At 41.5% G+C, this 22031-nt stretch overlaps 1 protein-coding gene across 2 annotated transcripts in view; it reads right to left on the reverse strand.

Moving 5' to 3' along the window:
- Positions 1–2313: 2313 nt before the first annotated feature.
- Positions 2314–22031, reverse strand: part of MORF4L1 (mortality factor 4 like 1) — a 37713-nt gene continuing 17995 nt past the window's right edge. The window contains exons 6-13 of one of the 2 annotated variants that reach the window (XM_075006519.1): positions 20665–20727; positions 15514–15539; positions 14804–14892; positions 12124–12225; positions 10410–10498; positions 6349–6521; positions 5902–5986; positions 2314–2997 (exon numbers count right to left, since the gene is read on the reverse strand). In XM_075006519.1, the coding sequence (XP_074862620.1) occupies positions 2913–2997; positions 5902–5986; positions 6349–6521; positions 10410–10498; positions 12124–12225; positions 14804–14892; positions 15514–15539; positions 20665–20727 (712 nt within the window). In that variant the 3' untranslated portion in view covers positions 2314–2912. The remainder of the gene's footprint in view (positions 2998–5901; positions 5987–6348; positions 6522–10409; positions 10499–12123; positions 12226–14803; positions 14893–15513; positions 15540–20664; positions 20728–22031) is intronic. The other variant, XM_075006521.1, reaches the window with a different exon arrangement.

Here is a 22031-nt window from a genome sequence, read left to right on the forward strand (position 1 = left end):
AGTTACATGCCACTTTAACAGTTAAATAAGCATACGCACCTATTCACTAGGCTTAGAACTCAGCAATGACTGAAATCTGTTGAATTTGTGGAGCCAAACTTACTGTTAGAACATCAGTGCTTGGCAACACCCTTTTACAGGTTTCAAACATATGAATATTTTGCCTGTATCTTTAATCGCTGTGTAAATACTACTTTAGTTTTTCTTCTGCTCAGACAAAAATCATACCCACGCATCTGACAGATTAAATACACTCATCCCTCACTTATGAGCATAATTGGTTCCCCGATTTCTGCTTGTACATGAAAACTCGTAAGAGCGACACTAAACTCCCATTAAAGTACAGGTAAAAGTCCCCAGTTCATTCCAAGTGCCTACAACTTGACATGAACCAGTTGAGTTTAGGTACTTTTCTGATGTATTTGCAGAGTCTGGCACCAGAAATAGGATATAGTATGTGTGTGGATGGAGAGCAGGGACTCCCAGCCTATGGGCTGCGAACCAAATATGGGTCTCATTAAATGTGTTAAATGTCACCAGCTGGGCAGTTCCCAGCTGCACATGGCTGTTAAGCTATTTGCAGTTTCTCAACACTGCTGCCTAAGGCAGATGTCTATCAATAGAGGTAGCCATTACCCTATGCCTCGGTGCTGAAACCTTAACACTTGAGTTAATTGGTTTTAAGGACGGTTACTTGCTGGGAGCAGGAGGGCTGGGGGAGCCGCCCAGTCTACCACCCCCAGTGAAGAGGCTGAGGGAGGAGGAGGAGGAGTGCCTAAGGCTGGGGCTGTTCAGGGATGTGGGGGAGAGGTCTGAGCCTGGGGGCAGTGTGAGGCTGCAGGGGGTGCATGAGCCTGGGGGCAGTGGGACTGCTGGGGGGGCAGTGAGGGAGTTTAAGGTTGGAAGGGGTTAAAACCTGGCCAAGGGCAAGGTCTGCAGGGTGGGCGGGAGGACTAATACAGTAAACCCTTGAGTTACCCAGGGGTTGTTCCTGCAACCCCGGGTAACTCCCAATTTTCTTACAAGGGGAGGGGAGCCAGGAATCACCAGAGCTGGTCAGTTTCCTGGCTCCCAGAGTGGCAGGAGCTGGGAGCCAGGGGCAGGCTGGTTCCAGTCTCCCCATGGCTTGTGGGACCAGCTCATGGCTGGTCAGTTTCACGTTCCTACCAGCGCAGGGGAGGGAACCAGGTTAAGAGCCTTCTCCCTCTTCCCCCAGCCCCAGGGCTATCAGACAGCTTGATGTCTGAGGGCAGCAAGGGAGAAGGCTCCAGCCACAAGACTGTGGGTCTCCCCGCCTCCCCTCAAGTCAGGGACCCTGCAAGCTGGCTCAAGAGAGCAGGGGAAGTTCACTCATCTAGTGCACATAGGTGGGTATAACAAGAAGTCCTGTGGCATAAGATGCCACAGGACTTTTGTTGTTCTCGAAGATACAGACTAACAGCTACCTCTGATAGGTGGGTAAGTGTCCCTTGTTATAGCGAGTACTTGTGAGTAAAGTACTCGTTAAACGAGGGATGAGCGTATTTTAACAGTATTATTCGTGCAGGGTATCTGAAGCCAGAAGACACGCATAAAATAGGCCGAGAGGTAAAACTAGAATTGCAATTTCATGTGTATTGTCCAGAACCACAAGGTTATTCAGAAGTACACATTAACACCACTGTAGATGTACGAAGTTTACTACACAATTTGCATTATAAAGTTGTCCCAACTTGTTGTAGAAAGATAAACCAGTCATGCATTTTGGAATTGCCATTATCAGTAGGCAGGAACTGAATTATGCCCTACTGGAGGGAAGAATCTAGCTCATAAATAGAAAGACTGATGCCTGTTGACTACCGGAAACAATGAGGTTTATTGGAGAAAGAGGAACACTGGGGCTTTGAGAAGAATGTGCTATTCCAAGCTCAAGTTTTATCTATTGAATGTCACAATCCAATGAATTTTAGGCTTTGGCTGCCTGACAAGTAACAGGTCAGAAGCAGTTGTTTTTAAAAAGTATTGGTTTCAAAATGCGCTGTTTCTCATGAGCTCTTATGATTTAGTTGCTGTTCATGCAGTCTGATTTCTCTGAATAAAGATTCAGCACTCTTTGCGATCAATTTCAGTGAGTCATAAGTACTGCTAAGTAAGACTCAAAGCCAGCTGCTCCAAATAACTCAAATCAAACAACAGACTAAATCAACAGTATCTGAAAATATTAACTATGAGAAAGGGATATGATTTATAATTTATGTTACTGCATTTTCATGTAACCTCGTGGTCAGATGAAACAGAACACAGGTCAATTTAAAAAAGTTAGACTAGGTCACATTTGAAATAAAAAAAAGTTTTATTTGAAGACTTGTAAAATAGCTCCTTGAAAGACCAACATTTCCTGAACACCAAGATACAATAATACATTTTCCCATCATGTTAGAATACAAAAGTCACAATCCTTCAACTCTCTAGGCAAGGAACAAATTTATGGATCAATAAACGTTATACTTCAAACACCAAGAAAGCAAATGAGCTGAAAGTCAGACTAATTAGTAACAGAAGTTGGTCACCACAATCCCTGTGGGACACTTATCACTAAGCAATACTGCAAGTTAGGCAAGAGCTTAGTGCCAAAACAATGGACCCATAAGCTTTAAGGAGCTCAGACAATGAAATCATATGCTAACTGTACTTTTCTACATCCAACTGATGGGTTCCCAAAGCCTCCTTCTCAGGCTTCTGATTCAGAACACCACAAAATTAAACACTTTAAAACTTACAAATGTCAGTTCAATTTTAAACACACACTTTATTCACTTTAAATTTACATAATCTGTGCAAGAGACGTGCAATGGAAGGACAAAGAACAAAACAGAAATGGACAGCACTGTGACAGAGGCCAAAGTATTACTTCGCTACACAGTGGCATGCTGTTATACTGCTTTCCGATGGTATTCGGGAGGGGCTACTTCATAGTCACTGGCACTAAACAGTGCGGAAGAATTCTTTGCTAAATACCTATGAAAGAAAAATATACATGTTCAGAACAGCTGTTCCAGTCGCTCTCAAGACTTCAGGTATAGTATATCCAAACTGATGCACTAGGTTGTGGCTTACAAAAGATGGCCTTGGGAGAGGCGCTATGTAGGATTTTAGCAGTGTAACATGTCACATCTCTCAGTAATTAACCTCTATATTTCTACAGACTAAGGACAGGCTTTCAAGCAGCATGTGCTAGAAACTAATTCCAAGCAGTGAAATAATACAGTCAAACAAATTTGGCTATAGTCAAGTGTTGCCACAAGACCTGCAACAGATTGCAGTACAGTATGAATTATGAGTTCAGCTTCATATCAAATCTCTGTCCTTCCTGGATGTCTGCCAGTCATCCAAGTACATGGATAAGATGTAGCCCACCGTTTTACATAAGCAAATGTGGCTCTTAACAGGTGCTATGTGAAGCTTCATGACCATGGGTAGTAGAAGTACATAGGACATTCAGCAAACTGAATACAGGTTGAACCTCTCTCATCCAGCACCCCTGGGACCTGACAGGTGCCAGACAGACAACGAGAGGTCAATATTTTCTAGCATATTACCAACACACTCCTTGCTTACTGGGGTAAATTACACCAGAGAACACTGACAGCCAGGACTAGAGGCTATAAACAAACTTTATGGGACCATGGGAAACTTGGCCACACCCATTAGAAGAAGTCATTAGGCTAACTAAAATCATGTCTGATTACAGATTTTGCCAGCTGAGTTCTGGATTAGAGAGGTTCGACCTGTACTTCAAAGGGAAACTCAAGTTCTCTTTGTAAGGCAGAATCAGGCTTCCTCCCTAATCAACCATGTCTACATTTTTAAATGGGAATATTTTTAGAGTTCTGTATGGCTCCCTGCGAGGCTCAGGAATTTACTAACACATTTTCAAACTTTAGGGATTACTTTCTATATTAGCTTCTCATCTATGAAATTATGTCAATGTTCATCCTTCGTAGTAGTGTTTAAGAAACAGCAATTGCTTTATTGAAGGAATAAAGAGAAAGCAATAGTAACAGTGTGGTAGTACAAAGACTATCTCTAAATGAGACAGGGATACCTCAGTGGTTGGAAGCATTAGCCTGGTAAACCCAGGCTTGTGAACTCAAACCTTGAGGGGGCCATTTAGGGATGTGGAGGCAAATAGATTAAAAAAAATCTGCCAGGGATGGTGATATGCCCTGCCATGAGGGCAGGGGACTGGACTCATGACTTCAAGGTCCCTTCCAGCTCCATCAGATAAGTATATCCCCAAGGAGGTTATTAGCACACTCCAGAGACATGCTACTATTTTCTCTGCATTAAGGCACAAAGCCAAGCAATTTCAAACATTCAGTATTTAAATTGCCTACAAGGCTGAGGGTGCTTGATATTTTCCTCCCATACTAGCAAGTCAGACAATGGTGGAGGTGCATTCACTGGGGATTAAAAGCACAACAGTGACACCAGTGACAACAGGATAGTTCACCATGCATCCAGCGTTCCAAAGCATAGGCCCTTACTAAATGAAGTCCTCAAATTTGAGAGCTGCCAAGGATTCTTTCATACCCTAAAACAGATTTTAAAATTTCTAAAATGTAGAGAACCTCTGATTCTTTATAGCAGTCAGAGCCTCCAACAAACAGGACATCAACATCCATCTCCTACAGCAAATCAACATTCCGCTTTCAGATTTCACATTTAAGTCCTCCAGTAAGATAGAGTAAAACTTGAAAAAGCTCCTAGCTGATTTCAGCTCTTAAGTGTCTCCAAGTGTTATTGGGGGTGGGGGAGAGGAAGGGGACTTAGACTTGGTTTGCTATTGAAGAGCAGATCAACGACTTCTAAAATGCAACAGGGAACAAATGGCTGGAACTTTGCCTTTCAGTGAACTACCTGGTTCATAGTAGCTCCCAGCTCTGCCACAGACTGTGCTGTTTTGGATAAGTCATTTAACCCCTTTGGCCTCTGTTTTCCCATCTGTAAAATGGGGATAATGCACCTCTTTTCCCCCCCCTCCCCCAACCTTTGTCTGACCTGTCTATCTGGATAAGCTCTTCAAGGTAGGGACTGATTGCATGTATATAGAACTGGATGCTCATCTTAACTGGGGACTTTGCACACTGGACTAAAATATACATTTTGTGCAGCTTTGAAAACTCATTTATGACTGTTTTTGAACTACTGATGAAGTTGTCCTGATTCAGCAGTTTGCAGTAGCACATGCAAGAACAAACGATCTTTTTCTGCCCAAACAGTTTGTTAATTTCTTTGCTTTTAAACAGCAGTGTACTTCAGATACCAAAAAACTTTATTAAATGTGAGTAATGGCAAAAAAACCAACACAATGGCCATATGTTTTGCCTCTCTTCCATGCCTTCAATGGAAAAAAAGCCACTTGTCTCCATTATGATGAAAAATTTTGTAGTATGTCGTGACATGAAGTGTTCCAAAGCAATTTCAAGTACATGACCTCTCCTACCAAGGCTGTGTTACTACAAAGGTATGACTCACTGCAATATTAACCAACCAATCTTTTTTCAGATTGGTTAGTTATTAAAAAAGTTTAAGCTACTTTGGTTAATCTAGGTCTTGAAATGCACAATGGCCTGAAATACAAATTATACAGAACTGATCACCACCATAAAACTGCAAGAAAGATTGTCAAGAGATTCAAGTGCTCTCCAGATCAGCGTTGCAGATTAATTATCAGCCTGTGATATGCCCTGTCAATATGATAATTAAAATACTATCAGGAAAAAAAATTAGTCCAAAAGCACATAGGCCACAGCCCCATTAACACACGCATGTACAACATTAAACATAAAGTGTTTGCAGGATCAGGGTTTTAGTGGTTTTGAAAAACCTTCAAAACAGGTTTTTAAATGCTGAACTTACTTCAAGAAATCGTGCAAGTAGTTTAACAGCAAAGCCAGGCTCTTCTCATCAAGAGGAGTGTAGGCAAGCATAGCTCCAATTCGCACTGTTTTAAGAAACAAATACATTGCCACAATTATGGAAACATGCATTTGTTGCTATTATTCATGACAAACTAACAAGTTTCGCCATACAAGTCCAAGATCTGCATGAGTTGGTCACTAACTCGAGACACTCCGGTTCTTATCTACGCAAGCTTGCCTGAACAACTGTGTTTTGAAAGTGTCCATTCTGAATATGTGATTTGTTGTTTTGAACATTTCATACAGATGACTGAAGGATAGAACAGGATCATTTGTTTAGACATTTTACCATGATTCACTGTCTTATTGCAATTAACAGGACAGAAAAGACGACAAAACACTAACCACTGTCAAGCCTTATGTACTATCAAGATGTCATACTCACCAAACAATCGTAATAGATGTGGTGCACCATAGACTTGTGACATTGGTGCATCGGGATGATCCGCTAAGATTTCAGCATACTGTGGCCTCTCAAACTTGTACAGCAGTTGAGTTCCCAACATTACGTTGAAGTACTCTTTTATTCCAGCCACAACTTCATTAACAGCGTATTCTCTGGCACACAGAAAGGAAATATGGAATATCATAAGAAAAATAAACCAAAAGCCCCAAGACAAAGCAACAGGACTGTGGTTTTTGAGGCAGCTGTGCACTTGAATGTTAAAACTCTGAAGAGCCAATACTCACAAGAGATGGTCCAGAGAAAGAAAAACGCACAGCTCAAGAGGTTGTTTTGCTACTCCACGATAGGCCCAAAAAAGCCAGGAACAGAACACCACTGGTCATAACCTACAGACCCCACAACTGCAACACATTATTAAAGACCTACAACCTATCCTTAATCAGGATGCCACACTCCAGAAGGCCCTAAGTGACAGGCCTGTTCTCTCCTACAGACAACCTCCCAACCTTATGGGGATTCTCACCCACAACCACAGTCTATACCGCAGGAATGCCAGTCCTGGAACTTTTCCTTGCAACAAAGCCCACTGCCAGCTTTGTCCACATATGTATTCTGGAGATAGTATCACTGGACTTAACCAGGTTATTCAGAGAATCATGGGTACAGTCTCATGTTCCTCAACTATCATTTATGTCATGTGCCAACAACACCCAGATGCTTTGTATATTGGACAGACTTCACACTCTTAGACAAAGAGTTAATGGGCACAAGACGGACATAAAAATACTCCTGATCCACAAACCGGTCAGCCAACATTTTAATGAAGTGGGACATTCTGTTAATGACTTAAAAGTTTGTGTGTCTTACTGAAGAGGAATTTTCACAACACTCTTGAAAGAGAGGCTGCTGAACTCTTATACTCAAATTTGACACATTAACACATGGTTTGAACCAGGATGGGAATTTTCTGGGTCATTATAGGGGCTCTTTTGCATAGCTGGCTTAATCTAATTCTTGACTCCCTCTCCATCCCTCTACTCTCCAATTTGCTCACCTTGATAATTTTTTTCTGATTTGTCAACCTTGATTACTATTTTTGGTTCTCTGTGCCTTAAATATTGAGTCTGTTCTGGTATGGCTATGGTCTGAAGAAGTGGGTCTGTCCCACAAAAGCTTATCACCCAATAAATTATTTTGTTAGTCTTTAAAGTACTACTGAACTGCTTTTTTGTTTTGATAGTATATAGACTAGCACAGCTTTCTCTCTGTTACCATTTTAAAAGTGAGGTATTCTGGCTCTACAGGAAGGCATGCCTCCAGCCAACTTAGTTCTAAATGAATAAAAGCACAATTTGCCTTCTCACTTCAAATGCTTGGCTAAAGCAGCACATTCAAAGCCAAACGAAAAGACAATTTTTCCTTACACAGGTCTTGGAAGTTATTCTTGTCAGTTCTATGGCACAAACATGAACTTCAGCAATGAATGCTGAAGGAATTAATTCAGAACTGGGTTTGACAGCTCAAGTGATGCTGCACTTGGTGATGGAAGAAACAAAACAATCATTCAAGCAGCTGAACTGTAACATCTTTAGCCATACTTTTCAAAGCCATAATACACATGGGTCCACAAGTCTTCAGTTACATTACTGATTGTAGAATAATTACAGTGCCTGCACTAGATCTGTGCTGGGTCTCTCGCTTTAGAAGAGTCTCTCGGAAGAATCCCTTGGAGGCACCAGACACCAAACAGCTCTCTTTCACTCCTGAGTCTAAACTTCAGCACTCCTGCTTGACACCATGAGTTGTATTCAGCAAGTTCAACTTAGGCCCCAGTGCTGACCTGTACACTTCCAGAATTGATGAGCCTCGCCCAGTATTTACAGTGACATTCCAAGAGAGATTTCAAAAGAGAAGGACTTATTAGCTGCAAGGAAGCTCAGGAAGTCCTGAGATTAGCAGAGAGAAATGATGGTTAAAGTATAGTTCATTCTGGTCAGCCTAGACTCCAGCCAAGCTGTACTGAACTCCATTGTCAAGGGAGGAAGAAAATTTGTCTGACCTCCTGAGTGAGTTCCCAATTGAGAGAGAGCAGCCAAGCATCTTTCAGAACTCATATCCCTCCCACCCAACATACCTCTTTCAGTCTTCTGCTCTCAAGTTGCAGGGGAGGTTCCTTTGCTTGGAAATCCACGTTATTGGAACATGCATTGTCTCTATGGCCCCCTTGACCACCAGAGATGGTTTCCAAACAGTTCAACAATTATTCCACCCAAACAGAAGCGACTTAAACACCCTTATGACCATCAATATGCCCTGAACTTAATCCACACCTCAAACTACCCACAACAAAGGCACATTTGATGAAACAAAGATGGCAGATTCAAACTGATAAAAGGGAACACTCTCATGCCATTAATGAGACTGGAGTACACTGTCCCATGATGTAACCAACGAGAGGAACACGACTGAAAAAGAAACTGGGCCTCTCACTTGGAACACAAGCATCCCAGCAGTTAATGACAACCAAAGTCTCTCAGGTCTTAAGCCAACTGTTACTGGCGATTACAATAAGAACTCTATGGAGGGTTCATTAACTCACATCTGCATGGTGTGAGGTTTCCTGAGCCTTCCTCTAAAGCACCGAGTGCCAACCACTGTAGGAGACAGGAGACTACACTAGAAAGACTCCAACTCTAATCCCTGTGTTTCTACTCCTACAGGCATCACAGGAGTACTAATTTCAAATAGACATAGCATCAAGCTCTACACCTTGGAGGATCCCGTAGGAGCCCTTTAAGACGCTCACTGAAAAGGATAAGACAGTGTGCAGATGCTTCAGGGAGTGGGCTTTTCCATGCACCCCAAGTGCATGAAAGAGCATCCCATCCGCGGCCAGCCCTAGAAAAATCCACTTAACAAACTAAGTTAACACAATGAAGAGTGCACAATTAAGCACTCAAAAGTTAGAAAGATAGGGTCTGCAGGAAACTTAAAATAGACACCTGGGACAAAGCTAAACCACATACTAAATACAGAACTACACAAGGGAAGCCATGAGCAATTTTAGCAACAGTAGGAGGGGCCTGGGGTATAAAAATCAAAAAATGTTATTTGGTTTTTGCATATGGACCAGCAAAAGATTAGTTTCCTTTATGAATAATATCTTTAGAACCTGAGCCTTGTCTTAGACACACAGAGGAGAGAGAACAAGGAAGCACATGTACACCGGTATTTTCAAAGAAGCTCGAAAAAAATCAGACTTTAAAAATTGCAGCCTGACACTTTGGTAGCACAGAAGTTCTTTATTCTGGTTCACTTCAAGTTACCCCCCCCCTTTTTTTAAATCAGTTTCTACAGTGGCGGTGAGAACGGGAGATGTTTGCCTCAAACAGCCAAATCCAGGTTGTATTTCTGTCTATTTTACCTGTAACCACCAGTTACCTTCACTTTGCGCTACAGCCTTCGTTTGGGGATTAGAACGCTCCTCTTGTGCTAGGGCCTGGTGACTATAGTGAAGAGTCAGAGAAGCATCAACCCTGACTAACTCTCTGCTGCTGGAACAATGGGTTTCCAGACATGAGACCTAACTGACTCGATTCTACACCTATCTAAAAAAAATAGTGCTGGAACTCCTTGGCCAAAGCACCTAGCCAGAGAGATGACGTTTGAACACATGACCACAAATGAGAGACCTCAAGGATGGATCTGTAAGGGGGAAAACCATCTACCACCAGAGGATGCAGCTGGAAAGAAGAAGGCAGCAAGAGTGGTTTACCTTGCTTAAGGATACTGAACAAGCCCAAAGCTGACAAGAGCAGGAGATCAAGTCATGTGGATAGTGTTCAAGAGTTTACCATTTTCCAAAGACCCGCTCCACAGTAAAAGTCTGTGGTTAAGAAATTCCTGGGATAACCTGGGCCCAAGACTGAGGTCTATATACAAGTGGTGCCCATCCAGAAAGGCAGACCAGGGCATTCTAATAAATCAACAGAAAAACACTTTAATGGCTAAGACATGTCTTTTAAAATGCCATTACTTACTTATTATCAGTGTTTCCTCGTGATTTCTTGTAGATTGCGTAATCCTCTAAAATTGAGTCAACATTCTTCTTGGCAGGGAGATAAAAGAGCTGAGAAAAAAATCAAAGAATAAAACAGATGAAGAGCCTCACCTGTAGGATGTGTGTCTACATACTGGTTTTAAAGTACTGACAAATACAACGACGACCTATGTAGAAAACAACTTTTCTATACTATTCAGCTCTCAAGAGAGCTCATAAGTAGGATTTTGTCTGAGGCTCTCTATCATTTTGACCATGAAGATATGAAATCCAAGGTAATAGGGATGTAAAGTCCCATTTAGTAGGTTAAACATTAGGTTAGCTAACCAGTTAATTGGTTAACTGATTTAAGCAGGAGGGTGGCAGAGGAGAGCTGGAGCAAGTATTAGGGCTGCTCCAGCCAGGCTGGAGTTCCCCTGCTTGCAATGCACTGGGGATTTGGGCTGCTCTGGCCCAGCTGGCGCTTCCCTGCCCCTGGGGCTGCTGCCAGTGGGGGGCACTCCAGTCAGGCAGAAGCAACCCCTGTCTGCAGCAGAAGGTCCCCCCAGGCTGCCACAGATAAGGGCTGCTCCCGACACTCCGCAGCACCCTTCCCAGGCAAGGGGATGTTCCAGACCTACCAATTAAACCATTCACAGCCGTAACAGCAGCCATTCGACCATGTTCACCCCTTCTCCTTCTGCATGTTAATGTGTTTCAAAAGTCATCTTTTACTATTGGACTAAGCAGAGCTCCTTGGAATCTCTAACATGCAGCAACCAATTCCAGACCCACAAACAGATAAATCCATATGAAATCTGGCTGCCATAAGCAGGAATTACTACACTCCTCCCAGTAGAGGCAAGATGGAGCCGCACGAGAGCTTTATGCGTCAAATGTTGCCCACTGTTTTAAATGGGTCTTAAACAAAGAGTTCTGTTCTAAACTTAACATGACAGCATTGCATCACACAAAACTAGTCCAGAATCCTCGTGTCCCTACGAACATCCAGGGTTTCTCATTCTCTCTGAGAAGATCTGTGCTGGCAGCAGACACAGTTGAGACACCAGTAACCATACCTTGTAAGTTCTAATGCCTGCAAGTGGCACATCTACCTAAAGAGGGAATCCTATGACTGTACCAGAGCACAGAGAAGCTGATTAACATTATTCAAATACACTTGCCATTAAGGTCTTCAGCTTCTATGTTTAGGCCTGTACACAGAAGCTATTATATATGCATACAAAGGCCAGAATTAAAAACTGTGCATTAATATACTTCCTTTTCACTTCTGAAAAGCAAACGGTCAGGACTGAGTTGTAGGCAGCAGAGCCTAGTGGTTAGCACAGTCGGTTTTGCTTTCCTGCCTGATTTGTACCCAAAACAAGGCTTCTTGCGAGATTAATTCAGCTTAATTCAACTCATCATGTCCTGCTCCTGAAATAAACTACATTTCTCTCCTCAGTTAAAAGAGGTCCAGACTTAAAGGAGGGTCCACGATGTGCTTCTGACATGAAATTCTGCTGAACATTTACCTCAGGTGGTGGGTGGGAAGAAGCCAGCTGGTACCTACAACCTGGTCAAATGAGCCTTGAGTAGCCATAATAAGCATATCTTGTAATGTAGAGCACCACTTCCCCCCAGGCACAAGGAGCAGACATTCCCCAGCTGTCAGTTGGGGTCAATATACATAATTTTCACAGTGTAAGGGCTACCTGTTTTTGCCTTGTGATCAAATCCCAGTCATCAACAAGCCACGGTTTCAACTCCTCTGGAATTTTTACCTTCACTTCAACTCTGTTCATAAATGTTTCTTCCTGAATAATCAAGAAGCAAAAATAAAATTAAATCACCCTTCTTTGATCATCTTATTTTCCAAAAGGTAGTCATCATGCAGTGGTCTGTCAGAGTCAAGACTGCAGCTGCTACTCTTACTTCAAAATCTTATGACATGAAAGAATTCAATGATAGAATTTTGCTGTATTTCAGCCGTTAGACAAATATCACTATAGCAACACTTAAGATATTAACGTTACAAAACCAGTAGAGGTTTTTGCATTTGAGAGCCTTACTTCTATTTTGTGTTACACTAACTATTCATTAAGTTATGCTTACACCACCCTTAGCATTGACTTTTCTCCCTATTCAGTTACTCATAAGCCACATTTTAAGTAGTTGTAACTATGTGACTTTACTCCCAGTTACAAACATCTTTGTGCTGTGCTGACAGATTCTTGGCACTCCAACCTACAAATCTGATATTCCTTAGATGTTGCTAAACAAGTCTATTGACATACTAAAGGTTTTCCTCCAACCATAAAAGCTTCTTATTTAAGAAGAAATATAACATATATTTTAAAAAAATCATATTTGCAGCTGCAGGACCTAAGAGCACTTTCCTTAGCTCTCAAATACTTAAGCTGATGCATCAGCTAAAGCACTCCCTATCTCCCTACAAACATCAAGGGATCCTCATTTCTTGTTCACTGTCTGCTAAGATCTGCTTGCAGACAGCCAGCATATTTCAGGCACCAGTGGCTGCTCTGAATGCTGCTCATGACGACAGCATACCAACTGCTGACATTTTCCTCTGTGGCTGTCTTTTCAGCAGAAGCACAATGGTAGCTCAGAGAGTTAGGTTTGGAAATTCTGTAAGAAATAGGGATACAGAAAGCTAACTCAGATAAACACACTACTCAGCTTATTACAGTGGCTGCAAAATATTGAGAAAAGCTTTACTATTGTGGACAAAATTTCAACAGCGCTGTAAAAAAATAATCCATTTGCTGCTAACATTTCACATCCTTGCAAAATGAAGGCCTGAGACTCATACAGGCTGACCCTGTAGCCATGCAAAGCCTGTCCTCTCATTCAGTTCTTGAAGCAGGGTCTAAGCCTCACTGTCAGTTTATAAGCATCCCTGTCTTGACGGAAAAGGGTAAACTTCCCAGGCTGTAAAATCTGCGTGGCAGTTTTCAGTCAACGTAGGAGCCCTGATGGATCACTTAACCCAAAACTGTTTTGTCAAGACTGTCAGTATTTGCAGTAAGTGGATTAATACATCTCCTACCTTCCTGTAAGCAACCTTATTTAGGTGTTGGTGGAAGAAGAGCTATTAGACCTGCAACTAGCTTCCAACAAATAAACCTGATCTCTCTCAGCAGCTTGTGTACACCTTCAATTTTATATATAACACATGCATTATATTATACAAAAAATCCTGATCACCCCAACAGTGTGTGTTCTCCACACACAGAAAAGGCTGTTACCTGGCATGTGGAAGAAACAAGGGGGTGCCATTTAGCCAAATATTCTGATTGAGAGTTCTGAGAATGGGAGGGGACTCCAGGCAGAGGCCTGGTAGTGGTGTGTGGAGTGGTTACAGGCTCTGGATTAGGGCAGGAAAGTTCAGTGCAGGAGGGGGTGATGGCCCTGCCTAGGGGCTTGGGCTCTGAAGTGAGGCCAGGGATGAGGTGTTTGGAGTGCAGTAGGGCTGTAGGATTCGGGCTGGGAGAGGGTGTCTGAGTATATTAGGAGGCTTCGAGCATGGGAGGGCTGTGAGGTGCCAGATCCAGGCAGCCCTCACCTCGGGAGGCTACCACCAAGCCGTGAAATATCCCTACTGTTCCTAGGCAGAGGCATGGGTCTGTGTGCTGCCCCGCCACCTGCAACGGCCAAACTGCAACTCTGTACCGGGGTAGCACACCAAGCCCACGTGGCCATTACTCCACGTTGGAGTAGCAGTGACATTTCTCTGCTGCTGGAGTCAAGTATCTAGTCTGCTGGTACTGCACCAACTGGACTATAAACCAGACTTTCAAAAAAGATCAGAAATGCCTGTTTTACAGAGGTCTCCAACTGGAAGGGTGCTGGACAATGCTGCTTTCACTGGGTGGGTTACACACATACCAGAGAGTGCATAAAGATCTTTTACTGGACCAGATTCTGTTTGTAAAAGTGAGTGACAAGATTTACACATACACATTCTGCTACTTAAATCATGTTCATCCTGGTTAAAATCTATGCTGGACACACACAGTATGTAGTAATACCAAATAAGCCATTCCCATCTGACAGTGTTACTGAGCAGACTTCCAAGACAGAGAACCCCCTGCCCAAAGAGCTGACATACCTGCCGGACAGATCTACCTTAAACAGTAAGGAAGGGACACAGTTAAGATTGTTTGGAACACCTTAATTTAGGTCTTGCTTAAATTACTGACATATCTATCAAGCACTTGGGACCAAAAAGGTAAAGCAGATCCAAGCTGCAGACTTCTACAGGAACTTGTAAAAAACAAACACAGTAACCAAGGACAGAATGTTTTGTCTTGATTGCCACATTTCAATCTATTGTACCTAACTGGAGCATTACAGCCGAGTTAAAATACATACACTTTCAACTGTGGGATCCACTCGAGCCCTTTTCTTCCTTGGAGGCTGGGGTGTCTCACTGGTACTGCTGCCTTCCCCAATTCCAGGAGCTACGCATTTAAAAAACACACACACACACACACACACAGAGCTATTATTTTGTTTGCAGAGGCCTTTTATATTGACACTAACAGCGTCGAAAGGACTTGTTTGACTACAACAAAGTTCGCGAACATGGGGACTAATTCAATTATTCGTGAGTGGCTGCTTGAGGCCACTGCTTCCCCAGGGCGAGAAGCTCTAGCAGCCGCCACTTTCCTGGCGCAGGAAGCCCCCCACCGTATTTGCGTATTTCACATCTCCACTAAATGACAATTGAGCCCACACAATATCCACCCTGAATGAAAGAATACCCAACACCCGTGGCAGAGAAAAATCAACTTTACTGCAGAACTGTTGCATGCACTCACTTTGTCTGGTTTTTAATTTCTGAGCAGTCCTGCAAGCAAACATTTCCATTTCTACCTTTTTTAATGCTTCCACATTCTTAAGAGCCCAAAACCTGAGACACAAGTTATTCATAAACTTAGCTGGGTAGATTCTCAGTCAGTAAATTATCCTAGCCCCCACTGAAATTAGAACTATAGCAATTTACATCAAATGATTATCTGACCCAGTAGATCTTCAATCATGGACTGAATAAACCCATAATTTAATAAAAATAGGCTTACTTTTCTGTTTGTTCTTTTTGGTTTTCCTGCAAAAAAAAAAAAGGGAAACATTATTTCAAGTCTTAAGGTACCATTAATAATTAGCCTTAATTTGGGGGGATACCTATACAAAAAGTTCTCTTAAAAAACAACTCACACAGTAGTAACGTGAAGTCAGTAGGCAACCTAATCTGGCAAACTCAGGACAATGAACCAAGCCCCACCAAGCCACCTGACTATGGGAAGACGACACTAGTAAAACAAAGTTAGAGATGGGGTCACTAAAGGTACTGGTCATTTACTTTCTTCAATATAAAGTTAAATGGAAACAGATCTGAACTGATAAAAGCTATCTGTGGCATACTCATAGCACCATAGTTAATCCTCTGCCAGCTTTTTCCATTTAATAGAACATTTACATGACTGGTTTGGTTGTAAAGGTAGCATAAAAGTCAATTAAAAATAAAATTCCCTATCTGCGTAAACACACAATGTATAACTAACTTATGGAATTCTCTGACAAAAGGTAGAGGTCAAGAACTATTAGTATTCAAAAGAGGTACTGACTTTCTAACAACTAAAATGCTGCATAGAGGTGATACTTCAAAGTTATCTTCCATAACGTGCACATCTTGGGTAATTAAATAAGACTTAGTTGGTCACTTTCAGTATTTCATCTATTGCTTAGCATAAGCTCAGTGCCATGAGAGGAATACAGCTTGATAGGGAGGTTAATAAACTAGTTACATCTCACTATAATTGTAGATAAAATTGGTGTGCTTTAGTTCTATCACCACACATGCAGCAGAAGAGAAGAGATTAAAATAAGTGGCAATGTCAGAATGATGAAGACGCATGAAACTCGTATGGCTTCTCACAGAGCACTAGAACTGGAAGAGACCTCAAGAGGTCATCGAGCCCAGTCCCCTGTCCTCATGGCAGAACCAAGCACCATCTAGACCATCCATAACAGGATGCCTGTCTAACCCACTCTTAAATATCTCCAGCGATGGAGATTCCACAACCTCCCTAGGCAATTTATTCCAGTGTTTAACGATACAGACAGTTAAGAAGTTTTTCCTAATGTCTACCCTAAACCTTCTTTGCTGCAGTTTAAGCCCACTGCTTCTTGTTCTAGGCTCACAAGCCCAGGACAACAATTTTTCCTCCCCTCTTTCTTGTAACACTCTCAGGTACTTGAAAACCGCTATCATGTCCCCTCTAAGTCTTCTCTTTTCTAAATTAAACAAGCCCAGTTCTTTCCATCTTTCCTCATAGCTCATGTTCTCTAAACCTTTAATCATTCTTATTGCGCTTCTCCTTTGTTTCTTCATCATGATTGGCAAGAACAATTCACTACAATGTTCATATCACCACAGACCGTTCAGCATTTGCCATATGCCACGTACATTTTCATTTTTCTAATCTCAAGGTTAATTCTTTAGACTGTTCTCTAACCCATTACACTTCAAAGCAACTCTTCATATCTATCTTAAATAAAGAACTTCATAGAAATGGTTGCTCCATGAACACCTATAGAACATAAGTTGATTACAGTTTAAATGAAAACACTTAAGCCCTTTCCAACTATTTTTAACATTCACAAATGCGTAATGTGCCGAAAATCATGTAATCACATCTCATATCCAAAATCAATCACATACAACCACAACTGTTTTCTAGTATATAGACAATTGTCTGTTACATATGCATGTGCTAGGCCAAGTCACTGGTTCAAATTGTCTGGGTAAAGTATTAAATAAGACCTTACCCATAATCCTGTCACAAATATTTCCTTATCGTCTTCAAGGGCAGATTTTGAATATTAATAACATGACAGTGCAGATAATTCTTGTTTTGTCACCAAATCTAGTTTGTCATAGGCTCTCATACATTAAGCCATGTTGCAATTTTCTTCCATACAGCAAGAGGGAACCTTCAGAAATCCAGTATTATTGTCAGGGCTCATTCTATTCCTATTTTAACAGCAGTAAGTCAGAGTGCACACCGCCTCACAGCCACCAATGAACCTCCATTTACACAATTTTAGGGCCCAGTCCAACATTTACTCAAGTCCAGTTAGCAATAACTCAAGCCAATAGTTAAGCTTCATGCAGACTGGGTTTTCCAACCAACTTCTCAACTCTCATCCTATTGGTGACTAGGCACTGGCTGGGTAACAAAAAACAAGCTGTGTCACCACAGAAGAGATGAGTGTTAGAGAAAAGACATAACAGTTATGGGGCACATAAAATGTATTCAAGCATTTTGCAGAAGTCTAGGAGGATGGTGAAGGCAATAGACCATGTCACTTCTCACTGGCAAGTATCAGAGGGGTAGCAGTGATCGTCTGTCTCCAGAAAAAACAATGAGAAGCCCTGTGGCACCTTACAGACTGACTGACATTTTAGAGCATGTGCTTTCATAGGCAAAGACCTTCTTCATCAGATGCGATGTAGTGGAGATTCCAGAGGTCTAATTATACAAGCTCATGAAAAAGAGGGATTCCCAATCAAGAACCTGAAACATAGCTAAATAGGGTAGAATAGCTGCCATTCTTTATCAGTGACAACACTGTTTGCCTGGGGAAAAGAAAATCCTGCCCAAGACTACACGTTAAACAGACACGAACAGGTTGAATGCCTTCTAAACAGAACACAGAGGCAAAAAATTTTACTCAGACACACCAACTAAAAGTAGAGGCGTAAAGGATCTTTCTAACCCGTAACAGAACTGGAGCAATTGTGACACTCAGGTAATATAAACTGAAGAACTTAAAGCAATGCAGTTTGTAAGAACAAATAACCCTCCTAGGTTCTATTTTTTGTGCTAGTGATATGTACAGTATAATGCACATGCCTTGTGCTCACCCATCTCAGATCCCTGAATTTCAAAGCTATTGCTCTGTATTGGGTCAGAGTGACGATCAGTTTACAGAAGTACAATGGACAGAGCCAGTGCATCAGGGAACTCCTAAACAAAGCACGACACCAAGATAGCCTACTGAGATAGGAATGAACTATTGTTAACCTAACGGTTAGCTTTTAAAAACTAGTTATTTCCATTTTCTGCGACAGCCAGCCTTCTGAAATACACGTATTGTATAAGGTTACACTAACTACCGTTTTATGTACTAACTGAAACAAGACATCCTAGTAAAAGGTTTATTCATTATAATCAAAAGTAAAGATTTGGGTCCATAGTTGTAGAGTAACAAGTATAACACACTGATGAAGCAGCACTGTCAACAGCAGTCTCAGATCTGACAGTGTCTAATTTCATATTCACGCAGGATTCTTCATCCTGAAAGATTCCAAAGTATTTTTTTTTCAAGCAACACATATAGGACAAACTTCACCTACCACTGAAATGCAAACCACTGCGTCTGAACAGGGAAGCTGCTTAATATTACAATTTAGACGGAAGAATAAATGCCATTTTAATGGCTTATCCAGAAAACAGTTCTAGAGCCTTTAAATGTTGTCTGGTTTTCAACTGTAGTTAGTGATTTAAGATGCAGAATTATAACTGGAACATTATATTCTTACCTAGCAGTAGGCAAAAGTTTGAATGGCTCATCTTCCAGAACTCAAACGAGTCTTTGTAACAGAAAAATATCTAAGCAAAATTTTGGTTTCGCACACACTCAGCATTAAAATTGTTTCGCTTCACAATCTCATGCTAGGCTCCCATTCTGCCACTACAATAAATTAGGTCACTTGGCAACAAGATGACTTGTCAGTCAGCCAGCTCAGAAATGCCATCTGTCACACAACTTGGACTGAACATGCTGAGAACTGCTTGTGACCACATTAGCTTTCAGAACAAAGAAAAAAAATACATATTCCATGTTCCCAAAGCTCTCTGTTAAGAGGAAGTCCCACTTTAACTCAGTGTACAAGCTCCTGCTGTAGCATTAGGCAATAGCATGAAAGATAAAATAACTTCACATCTTAGGGACCTGAGCTCCATTATTCATGCAGCTTTACCTCATTTTGCCCAAGATGGACACCTGAAATATGCTCATGTGCTCCAAAGGACGGTGGAGCCTGATGTCTGAATGGGCTATCTAAGGGAGAAAAAACGTAAACAAATTCCAATTCCCAGCTTACTAAAGTTGCTAAGGGGTAACACTGCTGCCCAGACACCTAACAAATCATGCTACTTAAAGACTTTCATTTCCTGATTTCTCTGGCAGGTTTGCTGCTTGCTTTTGTGTTCCGATTCCCTAGAAGTATGGCATGTTTTTGTCATACATGCTGAAGCAGTGGCTGTCTTTTGACTGCCAGCTAGGTATTATTCTAAGTGAAAATTTTTGGAGCTAAGTCAGCCACATCAGCAGGCAGAACTCCTAGGGCATCCAGAAACAGCTGCCAGAAGCCTGCCATTTTTGCAGAGAAAAGTACAGAGGCATTAATCTCTAGAACATATCAAGCCTGTTTTCTTGATAGCCAACTGTCCTTGTATGGCATTCTTCCCATCAGTAAGAAGCATTATTATAAACAATCCTGGACTATTAATACAAATTGCACATTACAAATCATTTTATCTGGTTAAAAATTACTTAATACCCTCAGCATGCTTTTCCTACATACAAACTACAGCAGGTCACAGCAGAAGTTCCCAAACCCGTACTTACATGAGATTCAGTCCTTACATTCACAACACCATATACAAGCAAGAGCCAGATCTTATCCCTAATTATGTCAAGAAGAGTTTTGTCATAGATCTCAGCGAGACCAGAACTTCACCCATAGGTAAATGGGTAGCAGACAAAGGTTAGTCTTCTAAAGCCAGCAGCTTCTAACACAAAAATAAATAAATTGAAGTGTCTGCAGTGCTTTTAAATGGATGCACTGAATTCTCACTGAAGAGTGCATATCACACAGGTCTGTACACTTTCAATTGGCACAATGCACACATTTTGAAATGGGTAAGAGCTACTAGCCCATAAAGACTTTTGAAGAGAATTTCAAGAAGCACCTGCACTTTGTGGAGATGTTGTCAAAGTAAGAATTGCTTCCACATTTGTTACCTGTGTTATCACCAGCACCATACATTACTTAGACTTAAGACTTTAAAGAGAGTATTAAGAAAAAAAAAATCCACAAAAGCAAGGAAATTTGGATTTCAGGATGAAAATCCTGGTGTGACAATCCATCCTTAACTCACCGCGTCGATATTGTAGGGGTCTCCAAACAGCAAACTGTATGCGCTCCATCTCGTCTGAAAAATCTAGGCACAATGGGGGTCGAGTTAAGGACAGAGTGTCAGACCTGATATTTAGCCTTTAAGAGAATCTATTTGAGCTTCAAAAATTTACCTTTTAGAGGATGTTTAAAAACATATGCCACATCCCTAGAGGATGACACATTTATGCTATTTTCTTTTCCAATACTGCTTCGGTTACTGAGGAATCAAATTTGTTTTTTTTGTTTTTTAAATTAAAATTTTTGTTTGTTGAATGTTACAGGCATCCTCCAAGGATGCTACAAAAGGTAAATTAGGAGGCCTAAACAGATTGACAGTGTTACCCCTTTAAACTGTGGTTAGAGCAATTTCTCTCCCTCCCCACTAAAACACGCTATGTATCTGCAAAGTCCCTTTTAAAAAAAAAGAATGCCAGTTATGGCTTCTTTAAAGGCAAACACTTCTTTTAATAGTGCAATTTAAAGTGAGAGATTTGCAGTTCTCAGATCCAATCTCCACTTGGTAGCTTAAGTGGTCTGAGGCTCACTGTTCCGCGAATAGCTGTCCTACAGTCCCAAGTACTACGCTGGGATACTGTCATAAGGGACTTCTCTTCCTAGTCTCAATCAGGAGACGAGAACAGGGAATTTCTGCGGTTCAAGAAGCAGGGTTACATCCAAGCTGCTAACTGAAGAGAAAGTACTAGTGGTGCTGGCATAAATGAAAGAGAGCTGAAGGAGTATGTTCAGTGCAAGAGCCACGTGAGACCTTTTGCTGATAGGGAAAATTAATACCATGAGATGAAAGATAGTATCAAAAAAACAGCTCACTACTCCAATGACATCTTCCTGATCCACAGATCTCTCTTAAACTGAAGATCCCTCATTTAAGAACTATTCACCACCCCAAAAATGAGACGCTCTTATCTAGAAGATTTAAGAACAGAGAGTTAGCCTACTTATGATAGTGTCCCAGTTCGCATGGGACGTTACCAAACCCAGTTTCTGTTCTAGTGGCAACAGAGGAAGACACTCTTCTCAGATGCTGGTGCAGCTGGGAAGCAAAGTTACAGCTTGAAAGTGTGGGTTCAAATTGCACAGTAAGAATGACGTGTCCCATTCCAGAGCGGTGTTTCTGGTAGGCCTTTCTAATTAAGAGTGTTTGAGAAGGTTCTGACAGCAACTTTGAATTTCATTGCTTTGGCAAGAGTGTTAAATATTCAGGGTTCACACCTGCTCACCATACTCACAAGCCATCCCATTAATTTCAACTGAAACAGTTCACATAAGTAAGGCTAACATGATCTGGGCCCTGAAGTTACCATGGAGGTGGCAGATGGCATAAAAATA

The sequence above is a fragment of the Carettochelys insculpta genome, chromosome 12, assembly GCF_033958435.1.
Source record: "Carettochelys insculpta isolate YL-2023 chromosome 12, ASM3395843v1, whole genome shotgun sequence".
In the NCBI taxonomy this organism is placed as follows: Eukaryota; Metazoa; Chordata; order Testudines; family Carettochelyidae; genus Carettochelys; species Carettochelys insculpta.